The sequence below is a fragment of the Orycteropus afer genome, unplaced genomic scaffold (genome assembly GCF_000298275.1).
Source record: "Orycteropus afer afer isolate SDZICR_OR568_19922 unplaced genomic scaffold, OryAfe1.0 scaffold00303, whole genome shotgun sequence".
Classification (NCBI taxonomy): Eukaryota; Metazoa; Chordata; class Mammalia; order Tubulidentata; family Orycteropodidae; genus Orycteropus; species Orycteropus afer.
In genome coordinates this window covers 3,479,316-3,491,192 of record NW_006921890.1, presented here as the reverse complement: position 1 = coordinate 3,491,192, position 11,877 = coordinate 3,479,316, and the positions used below count along the sequence as shown (strand labels likewise).

The following is an 11,877-nucleotide window of genomic DNA, read 5'->3' as shown; positions in this document are numbered from 1 at the left end:
CTTACAGGGAGGTCTGTGTCACTAAGTGAGCATCATTGCTGAGGGCAAGCCTGCATCCTGAGCATCCCCTGGGCACTGTCCCCCAGGGCTGCCTTCGTGCAGCACACTTGCAGGCAGTCTGTGTCACCAAGCAAGCACTGGGTTCAAGGTCAGGCCTGTGTCCTGAGCACTGTCCCCTAGGCTGGCTTCAAGTGACACACTCACAGGTCAGTCTGTGTCACCAAGCGAGTGTCAGGGTCAATGGGCCTGTGTCCTGAGCACTGTCCCCCTGGCTGGCTTCATGTGACACGCTTGTAGGGAGGTCTGTGTCGCGAGCACCATCCCCGGGCTGCTTTGCTGTATGGCATGGGGTGCTTCTGATAACGCCTTCCTCTGTCTCCCCAGATCGCGCTCATGACGCTGACCCTCTTCCCTATCCGGCTCCTGTTCGCTGCCTTCATGATGCTGTTCGCCTGGCCCTTCGCGTTTGTGGCTTCACTGGGATGTGCTGACAAAGAACCAGAGCAGCCCCTGGCCTTGTGGCGGAAGTAAGTTGATGGTGGCGATTGTGGGTACCCTGGCTTGCCATGTGCACGGGGCCATGCAGCCAGAACAAACCCGATCCCACCCCAGTGTCCTTGTGTCCACTGCCTGCACTCATCCCACTCCCCTCCCCAAGACTGGTGCCTACTGTGGCCCTACTCTCAGCCTGTCTAGCCTCATGTCCCCTCCGCCCTGTCTTAGTTCCCTAATGCTGCTAAAACGAAATACCACAAGGGGGTGGCTGTACCAAACAGAAATTTGTTTTCTCGCAGTTTAGGAGGATAGAAGGCCAATTTCAGGTGCTGGCCCTGGAGGAAGGCACCTGCTCTGTCATCGCTGGAGGAGATGACATCTCTTTTAGCTTCTGATCTTCAGTTCCTGGTGATCTTCATGTGAGGCACCATCTGTCTTCCCTGTCAGCACTTCCTTATGTGAGGGCCTAATCGTCTGTCGTTTCTCATAGTGTGCTGGCTGGCATGTTGCTGTGAGGCTGGCGGCAATGCCCCTGGTATTTCAGGTACCAGCAGGCTTCCCCATGGTGGACAGGTTTCAGTAGAGGTTCCAGACTAGGACAGACTTGGAAGAAGGCCAGTGCTGTCCACTTCTGAAAAAACTGGCCACTGAAAACTTACAGCAGTGGAACACTGTCTGATATATTACTGGAAACTTAATGAATAGTCCCGGAACATTGTCTGATATAGTGCCGGAAGATGAGCCCCTCAGGTTGGAAGGCACTCAAAAGACAACTGGGGAAGAGCTGCATCCTCAGAGTATAGTCAACCTTAATGATGTGGATGCGGTAAAGCTTTCAGGACCTCCATTTGCTGATATGGCATGTCTCAGAATGGGACGAAACAGCTGCAAATATCCATTAATAATTAGAACATGGAATGTATGAATCTAAGAAAATCAGAAGTTATCATCAATGAAATGGAACACATAAAGATAGATATCCTAGGCTAGTGATCTGAAATGGACTGATACTGCCATTTTGAATCAGACAGTCACATGGTCTACTATGCCAGGAATGACAAATTGAAGAAAAATGGCATTGCATTCATCATCAGAAAGGATGTTTCAAGATTTACCATGAAGTACAATGCTATCAGCAGTAGGGTAATACCCATACACCTACAAGGAACACTAATTAATACTAATCTTATTCAAATTTACACACCAATGACTAAAGCCAAAGATGAAGAAATAGAAGATATTTACCAACTTTTGCAGTCTGAAATTGACCCAACGCACAATCAAGATGTATTGTTAATTAATGAAGATATGATTATTGATTATCACTGGTGATCGGAGTGCAAAAGTTAGAAACAGAAGAATCACCAGTAGTTGGAAAATGTGGCCGTGGTGATGGAAATGATACCAGAGAGCATACGATGGAATTTTGCAAGACCGTGACTTATTTGTTGCAAGTACTTTTTTTCAACATAAATGGCAGCTATGCACATGGACCTCACCAGGTGGAATACACAAGAATGAAATCAACTACATATGTGGAAAGAGGTGATAGAGAAGCTCAATATCATCAGTCAGAATAAGGCCAGGAGCTGACTGTGGAGTGGAGCATCAATTGCTCATATGCAAGTTCAAGATGAAGCTGAAGACAATTAAAACAAATCCACAAAAGCCAAAGTAAAACCATAAGTATTTCCCACCTGAATTTAGAGACCATCTGAAGAATAGATTTGATGCACTGAACACCAGAGGAATTGGGGGAGGACATCAGGAACATCATCCATGAAGAAAACAAAAAGACATTAAAAAGACAGGAAAGGAAGAAAAGACCAAAGTGGATGTCAAAAGAGACTCTGAAACTTGTTCTTGAATGGAGAGTAGTTAAAGCAAATGGAAGAAATGATAATATAAAAAAGCTGAACAGAAGATTTCGAAGAGCAGCTTGAGATGTCATAGTAAAGTATTATAATGAAATGCGCAAAGACCTGGAATAAAAAAACCAAAATGGAAGAACACAGCATTTCTCAAGCTGAAAGAACTGATGAAAAAATTCAACGCTTCAGTTGCAATATTGACGGATTCTGTGGGCAAAATATTGAATTATGGAGGAAGCATCAAAAGAAGATGGAAGGAATACAGAGTCACTGTACCAAAAAGCGTTCGTTGAAGTTCATCCATTTCCAGAGGTGGCATATGATCAAGAACCAGTGGTATAGAAGGAAGAGAAGGAAGAAATCCAAGCTGCAGTGAAGGAACTGGCGAAAAGCAAGAGTCCAGGAATTGATAGGGAATAGCCATTGAGATGTTTCAACAAATAGATGCAACGCTAAAGGAGCTTACTCCTTTATACCAAGAAATTTGGAAGACAGCTACCTGGCCGACTGACTGGAAGAGATCCATACTTGTGCCCATTCCACAGAAAGGTGATCCCACAGAATGCAGAAATTATCAAATAATATCATTAGTGTCACACACAAGTAAAAATGTGCTGAATCTAATTCAAAAACGGTTGCAGCAGTATATTGAAAGGGAACTGCCAAAAATTGAAGCTAGGTTCAGAAGAGGACATGGAATGAGGGATATCATTGCTGATGTCAGATGGGCACTGGCTGAAAGCAAAGAGTACCTGTGTTTTATTGACTGTGCAAAGGCATTCGGCTGTGTGGCTCATTGCAAATTATGGATTACATTTCAAAGAATGGAAATTCCAGAACGTTTAATTATGTTCATGAGGAACCTGTGCATAGACCACGAAGCTGTCATTTGAACAGAACAAGGGGATAGTGCATGATTTAAAGTCAGGAAGGGAGTGTGTCAGTGTTGTGTCCTTTCACCATATTTATTCAATCTGTATGCCAAGTGTATAATCTGAGAAGCTGGACTACATGAAGAAGAACACAGCATCAGGATTGGAGGAAGACTCATTGACAACCTGAGATATGCAGGTACCATAACCTTGCCGTCTCTGTGCCAACACCTCTTATCAGTCCAAAGGCATCCTTAATCAATTTATCAGAAACGAAAATGTGATAGTTTGGATCAGAAGCTGGTGGTCTATGGCCTGATGGCCAAATCCATCCAATGTCTATTTTTGTAAATAAAGTTTTATTGTAACAGTGCTGTGCCCATTCATTGACATACTGTCTATGGATGCTTTAGCTGTACATGGCAGGGCTGAGTAGTTGTGACAAAGTCCAAATGACCCACAAAATCTAAAATATTCGCTTCTGGCCCTGTAGTTTACCCAACATGCCTTTCTCTAGAATTACCTCATGTTTCAGCTTTATATGTGGTGTTATGGGCACAAGTGGGAGGCATGTGGCGTAGAGTTGGCACTAATCTCTGACAAGGTTCGCCCTAATACTTTTGTGTGCGTGGGAGACAGGGCTGCATGTGGGGGAAGGCAGCACCCCCATTTCACCCAGCTAAGGCTACATGCAGGTATGTCTTGGCCATGCTATGTGGGAGTCCAGGCACCTTGGTGATGCCCTCACCAGGGTCTTCATGCCACTCCCTGTAGCATTTCTCATTCTTGGACAGTTCTCTACACATGTCTCCAGTGGACTACAGCATTTCTTCCTCCTTAGATGGCCCTATCCACCATCTGTGTGGGCCAGCACCTGGGTGACGGGGCTGCTCAAGTAGAGTTTCCTGAGTGACTTAGTGAACACTATGCAGCTCATGTGGGCAGTGTGGGGTGTGTTATTGGGGGGGGGCGGTCTAGCACCAATATTGGGTTTTGGTTTCTTCATTTTGTCTCTTTGGGTTTTCTGAATTCTCTTTGGAGACCATGTTGTACTTTGAGGTTCATTTCTTAGATATTGCTTTAATCATAACATACAAATTTGGTGTCAGATATATAATCAAGCCAAACTTAGATAAATTGGAATCAGAATTTCAGTTTGGCTAGGTTGAGAAACTAACTAGAAAGCAGAGATTTTGTTATTTTGACATACTCTTGGTAACTTGATAGTATTTTGAAGGAAGACCAAAGAAGAATTGATGCCTGGGAGTTACGCTGTGTATACCCCAGACTCCTTAGGGTGAACACATCTGTCCTGGCAGACGTGCAGCCAGAAAGCTCCTTGGACATGAGGATGGCCACATTCCATCTCATCTGCTTTGATTGTGTTCTCAGGAGGGAACAGTCCCTGCAGAAGGACATCAGGCTTGGAAATGTAGAGGGTCAACGATAAAGAGGAAAACCCTCAATGAGATGGATTGACACAGTAACTGCAACAGCGGGCTCAACTGTAGCAGCTGTTAACAAGGATGCATAGGACTGGGCAATCTTCTGCTCCATTATACACAGAGTTGCTATGAGTTGGAACCTACTTAATGGCCCCTGACAACAACAGCTTAAAGAACCTTTCCTGGCACTTTTTGTCTTAATTTCCTCCTTCTCCCTGTCTCCTCCTGGACTGGCCCCCTCCCCCACAGTCTCCCCCTCCCAAGACTTGGGAGCCTCACACAACTCTGATTTCTGTCCATCTGAGATCAGTTGTCCTACCCATTTGCCCTCCCCCCACACGCTCACCCTTGTGCTGCTCTTCTCATCTGTGATTAATTGGCTTGGCCTTCGAGATCATCCAACAAACAGTCCACAGCAAACTCTAGGCTCCAGTACCCTCTCAGGGTTTGTGATATGTCTGTCATGGCATCTGTGGGGTTTTCGACAACATTTAATACTGAGATTTCATGTAGCGCTCAGTGTCGGAGTGCACGGACACTAAGCACATGTTGTTCCTCGTGTGCATGCCACACTACACCATTGCGTCTGTGTACATGTGCTGCACTGGCTGCCATTTTGCACATGCATCCTCACACTTGCCACCCCATGTGCTGTTCCTTGTGCACCCCACATACATGTTACGCTGCATTGCATTTTGTGTATGTGCCATGCTCCCTTTGTCCTGTCCCCAACGCAACCCTCAGCACTTCTCTTCACCAGTGTTTATGAAGAGCCCGCCCTATCCCTGCCTTGTGCTTGGTGTTTGAGGGGAAGAAGAAAGAACAACAAACATTCCCCATCAAGTTCCTCTAAGAAAAACTCTGCAGTAGCAGTGCCTAGATTTGGGAGACATTTAGGAAAGGTCAGTTTTAGAAATAACTGGATTCCAAGGATCCAGCACTTGTGCTGAAGACCACAGGTGTAACCCTGTGGGGAGTTAAGTTGTTTTGCACAGTGTTGAAAAGGCTGATGTTAGTTAGAAGAGGATTTTTGCTCAGTCTAATTGGATGTTGTCATGTGTGGTTTCATCTTAAAAGGTTAACATGCTCAGGTTTGTCATGCATTCGTTTATTGCAAGGTTGTTGTTGTTGTTGTTAGGTGCTGTCAACTCAGTTCCAACTCATAGCGACCTTATGTACAGCAGAACGAAACACTGCCTGGTCCTGTGCCAGCCTCACAATTCTTGCTATACTTGAGCCCATCGTTGCAGCCGCTGTGTCAATCCATCTGGTTGAGGGCCTTCCCTTTTTCCATTGACCCTGCACTTTACCAAGCATGATATCTTTCTCCAGGGAATGGTCCCTTCTAACAGCATGACCAAGGAGGTGAGATGAAGTCTGGCCATTCTCATTTCCAAGGAGCATTCTGGCTGCACTTCTTCCAGGACAGATTTGTTAGTTCTATTGGCAGTCCATGGTACTTTCAGTATTCTTCCCCAACACCACAACTCAAAAGCATCAACTCCTCTTTGGTCTTCCTTGTTTATTGTCTAACTCTCACATGTATATGAGGCAATTGAAAATACCATGGCTTGAGTCAGGTGCACCTTAGTCTTCAAGGAGATATCTTTGCTCCTCAGCACTTTAAAGAGGTCTTTGGCAGCAGATTTGCCCAGTGCAATATGTCATCTGATGTCTTGACTGCTGCTTTCATTGGTGTTGATTATGGAACCAAGTAATATGAAATCTTCACTCTTTTTTCCATTTATTTTGATGCTGCTTATTGGTCCATTTGTGAGGATTTTCATTTTGTTTATGTTGAGATGTAATGCATAAAAAAAACAAACTCCATGCCATTGAGTCAATTCGACTCATAGCAACCCCTCCTTGGGTTTCTGAGGCAGTATCTCTACAGAAGTAGATTGCCCATCCTTCCTTCCGAGGAGTGGCTGGTGGATTTGAACCTCCAGCCTTCTGGTTAGCAGTCAAATGCATTAGGCACTACTGCAGACTTAAGTCTTTAATCTTCATCAGTAAGTGCTTCAAGTCATCCTCACGTTCAGCAAGCAAAATTTTGTCATCTGCGTATTGCAGGTTGTTAATGAGTCTTTCTCCAATCCTGATGCCACATTCTTCTTCATATAATCCAGCTTCTTGGATTATTTGTTCAGCATACAGATTGAGTAAGTATGATGAAAGAATATAACCCTGACACACTCTCTGATTTTAAACCATGCAGTATCCCCTTCTTCTGTTTGAATGGCAGCCTCCTGGTCTATGTACAGGTTCCTGATGAGCACAATCAACTGTTCTGGAATTCCCGTTCTTCTCAAATGTTAGCCATAATTTGTTATGATCCAGATAGTCGCATGCAAGGTAGTCATGGTAGAGCACACAAGTAAGACCTCACATTATTCATTTAGAACCAGAGAATCAGAATTAACAATTCCAATGTCAGTTCCATGGCTGTACTCCAAATCTTATACTTCATGGTTATACCTCTAATGAGATATCTTGGGAGGAAGGCTTGACCACTGCTCGATCTCAATGGAGGTCCCTTACACCTCAGGGCCAAGGATGGTGGCGGCAGAAGGAATCTCAGTTTCAGCTCTGCCTTCTCTCACTGAGTGAGCAGAAATTTAGGGTTTATGTGTGAATTAGTCCTCCACATGACAAGGGACAGTGTGCCATCAAAGAGTAGAATGTTATGTCTTCTCTCCAGGGTTAGAGTAGCTGAATGACAGCTCTCCTCTTCAAGGTGGGAAACAAGGGGCTTGTTTACATTCTGTGTCACAGCCTGCCGGCTCACTGCTGACAAAAAGGTGGTTGGCGTTCCTTCCATGCTTCATATGTGTCTACATTTCTGTGTCGAATCAAAAATTGCTAAATGACTTTCTCACGGCCTACAATTAATGTTAGAGACTCTCATGAAGGTAGAGACATTTCTGTTTCTAAGTTCCTATCGGGAGCTCTGGTACCCTAGTGCCTAAGGCACTTGACTACTAACTAGAAGGCTGGCGGTTCAAACCCACCAGCCACTCCTCGGAAGGAAGATGGGGCAATCTGCTTCCGTAGTGATACTGCCTCGGATACCCAAGGAGGGGTCTCTATGAGTTGGTCTGACTCGACAGCACATAAAAACAACAAAAAGTTCCTATCAAGACTGTTACACTGACTTAATTTCAAAGCATAATACTGACTTATGCCTATGGGATTTGAGAGCATCATAGAAGCATTCAGAACTGGTGTCATTCAAACACTCTAAAATAAAAATCCGAGGTTTTCAATGAAAAAAGGAATGACATGGTCAAAGATACTTACTCCAAGATACTTCCAGAAAACAGAGTGAGCATAACTTCTTGGCCACAGCTAAGCACCTTGAGAGAGTGAGTCACTGGGCCTGTGGGTTGGGGACCATGGTCATGGGGGACATCAAACTCCATTGGCACATCATGACATACAAAAATACTGTTCTACATCTTGCCTCGGTGAGTAGTGATTGAGGTCTTAAAAGCTTATAAGATAAGCTTAGCTTATCTAAGATGCAGCTATTGGTCTCTTCTTGTTCAGAGCAGAAAGTGAAGAAAATCAAAGACACATAGAAACAGTTAGTCCAGAGAACTAATGGACTATGAGAACTTCAGCCTATTTGACCCTGAGACCAGAAGAACTAGATGGTGCCCGGCTACCAATGCCAGCCACTCTGAAGGATCAAAATTTGGAGATCCTGTATAGAGTGGGAGACAAACGTGCAACAAAACTCAAAATCATAATAAAAAAAAGACCAGGCTTAGTGGTCTGATGGAGACTGGTGAAACTCCGAAGATTATGACCCAGAGTCACCCTTCGGACCTGCAATTGGACTTGCTCCCACAGCTTCACTCTCAGCCAAACAATGAACAGGCTTAAAACCTGAACACCTACACCAGGGAAATGCATTCCTTGGAACAATCTACCATGGCAGATCAGAAGGGCGGTGTTTGCACAGGGAAAAAGGTAGGGAGACAGGAATGCATAGGCAAGAAGGACACAGGGAAAGGGTAACCATGGGAGGAAGTGGGAGGAAAGCTACTACATGCAGGGAAAGTAACCAGTGTCACAAAACAAAATGTGTATGAAGTGTTGAATATGAAGCAGATCTGCTTTGTAAAATTTCAGTTAAATAACAATAAAAAGTTAAAAAACAAAAATAAATTACAAAGTGCTGTAAAAATGTTGCTACCATTTAGGAAACTCCTAATCATTGGGGCTAGCAGCTGAGCCTGACCTGGTGTGGTGGGCCAGGAGGTAGAAGCAGCCTGCTGTGGTATCCTGCTCCAGTGTGCTTCCCTCAAAGTCTCAACATGCTTTGGAAAAACAACCCCATTTCCAAGTCTTTGAGCTGGTCTTCCCAGTTCAGTCACAGTCAGTGCAGAGGAATTGGAACAGACTCGGTTTTGTAAAATGTGGATGTGCTGGAACAATAACAGGATGGCAGAAAATTTAGGTCCAAGTCCTAAAATGAGACACTTGGAAGAGGCATCATGAGCCCTTTCAGGAGCCTGATGTGGGAGACTGGATTATTGCCAGGACGTCAGAGAGTGACACCCATTCAAAGCAATGCAGTTGGTTGCCATCTTTGAGCAGGGCACCATTGTTTCCCACTCCACCTGTCAAGAGAGTTGGTTGCTGTGCCACACACATGCTGGCCTTGTTTTCTAGGAGGGATATTAATTTTCCAGGAGGTCATTGACCCATAATGTTTCCCGTTCTGGTTATCATTTCAGTATACTCATATTTTATAAATTTGGGTTCTTTCCCGTTTTGCAAAGAGCTCTGGTGGCGTAGTGCCTAAGGCATTTGACTGCTAACCAGAAGGCTGGAGGTGCAAACCTACCAGCCACTCCTTGGAAGGAAGGTTGGACAATCTACTTCCATAGTAATACTGCCTTGGAAAACCAAGGAGGAGTCTCTATGAGTCAAAATCAACTCGATGGCAGTAAGTGAGTCCTGTTGTGCATTGTTGGCCATAACTGAACCAGGAAGAACTGGTTGAGAGCCCTGCCCTTTTCCTAGTGCTACGTCAGGAGCCTCAATCCTGGTGTAGGGGGGTTCCATCCATGTGAGGTTCCATCCATGTGACTAACCCTCCAGGTAGCAGGCACACTGCAGGCCCATAGACCTGTGGGTGGGGTGAGACAGCACTTTAGGCTGTTTCCTTTGCGTCTGATGAATGTGTCTCTTTCATAAAAGATTGAAATGTGTTCGTACTCTTTTCCAGCTCTGCCTCTTCCTCTTGCCTCCGAGCCTGACCTGCTGGGACTGGCTCCTTTTCTCACTACAGCCTCCTCCTTAACCACATGTCTTTCTCCTCATCTATCATGAATGTCTTCCTGCTTTTATTTTTGGGTGTTTTTATTGTAAAAAATAGTATACACACAGAAAAGTACATAAAAATGTGTGATTGAACAGTAGATAAAAAGTAGGCACCTGTGTAATCGCACCCAGATATCTGCATCTAGAGCATCAGCAGAACCTGGGGCCCTGGGGACACATTGCCCCACATAGTGAGGAAACCACCCATCTGCTTTCTGCCAATCAAAGATACGTCCAGTGGTTAGGGGCAGTGTCCACTGTATTAACATTTGATTTAAGGTCTTTGAAAAGAAGAAGGCAAACATGGGGGCCCATCTGCCATCTTGAGGCATTGCTGGTTCGGTGGTAGAATCCCCATTTCCCATGCAGGAGGGCCAGGTTTGATTCCTGGCCAGTGGACCTAACGCACAGTCACCCTCTGTCCATCAGTGAGGCTTACGTGGTGCCGTGACGCTGGACGGGTTTCAGTGGCTCTTCCAGACTAAGACGGGACGAAAGCTCTGATGCTTTGCTTCTAGAAATCAGCCAGGGAGACCCTGTGGGGCCCGATGGTCTGATCAGCAGCTGATCACGGGGCTGGAGCAGCACTGGGCAGTACTTCATCCTGCTGTGTCTTGGGGTCACCAGTCAGTTGTGACTCAGTGGCATCTAACCAAAATATCTGATGTCTTAAATCATAAACATTTTTTCTTAAATAGCTTCCCCAAAACAAATCCTATTGGTTGCTTTCACTGACGCTCCTATGCTTTCAGCTGATTAATAGAAGATCCAAATTAGTTTTAAAACTAAAGTTTGTTCCCAGTGTCCAGCGTCACAGAGTTGTTTATCATCCAGGTAGTAACCGTCCTTTGTAGGTGCACCTGGAGGGCTCTGTGCTCTTGCAGGGATCAGGTTGGGACTCAGTTTGGGGCATTCTCTTGAGATAGTGCTTTTCAGCCACTTGAGATAATCCACCTGGGAAGTGTTTAGTCTTTGCTTTCTGTGCACTTTGATCATGTGCTCAGCCCAGCGATGAAATGAGAGTTGGCTCTTCATAGAGGTGAATTCTCCTTTCCAGGGACTATGGTTTGTGCGGCTTGTGGTCACTTCCATGCCAAATGCCTGTTGCCCAAAGCACAGTTTGATGATGTGCTGAGTGATAATCTGATTGGTAACTTGTCAGAGAGGTTATTGTGAAGAACACACACCAACTTAGATGCTGCAATTCCCGTCTATGTTAAAAAGAAACCAACAGGGAACAGATTCATCTAACCTAGACTGATTTTTTACTAGTGTGGCACCTGGGTTCCAGGAACGTTGGGTATCCTGTGGGATGCAGTGTCAGGGAGTTCTTCCCGGCAGATCTCAATGTAAGGATATATCCTTGGAGTCCAACATTGAAGGTCTCCACGTATTTAATTTTGGCCTCTGTGTGTGTGATATTATTCCTCCAGAGCCCTGTGTGGCATTAATGCTGCTCAGCCATGTACCAGAGACTGGCCTACAGCCCCGTTTCATTCATAAATGAATGGGAAAGATGTTCAACTCAACATTGAAAGGCAGAGGGGAAGAGAAGCCCCGTTGGTACAGTTTTCTTCCCTTCAGTGGACATGTTGGTAATGGCTATTGCAAGCACTGGTTGGTCTGGGCCTGCACCTGGGCAGTCACTTGCTCAGGCCCCCAAGCTGAGCTGTTCATGCTGGGGCCTTTAGACTAGCATTCATCCCCCAGTGGTGACACTCTGGGTGGTGTGAGTCTCATGCCGGGGCCTTTAGACTAGCATTCATCCCCCAGTGGTGACACTCTGGGTGGTGTGAGTCTCATGCCGGGGCCTTTAGACTAGCATTCATCTCCCCCAGTGGTGACACTCTGGGTGGTGTG

At 45.3% G+C, this 11,877-nt stretch overlaps 1 protein-coding gene across 1 annotated transcript in view; it reads left to right on the top strand.

Moving 5' to 3' along the window:
• Window positions 1–387: 387 nt before the first annotated feature.
• Window positions 388–11,877, top strand: part of LPCAT1 (lysophosphatidylcholine acyltransferase 1) — a 72,712-nt gene continuing 61,222 nt past the window's right edge. Inside the window, exon 1 of the mRNA XM_007951623.1 lies at window positions 388–527. Within this exon, the coding sequence (XP_007949814.1) occupies window positions 394–527 (134 nt within the window). The 5' untranslated portion in view covers window positions 388–393. The remainder of the gene's footprint in view (window positions 528–11,877) is intronic.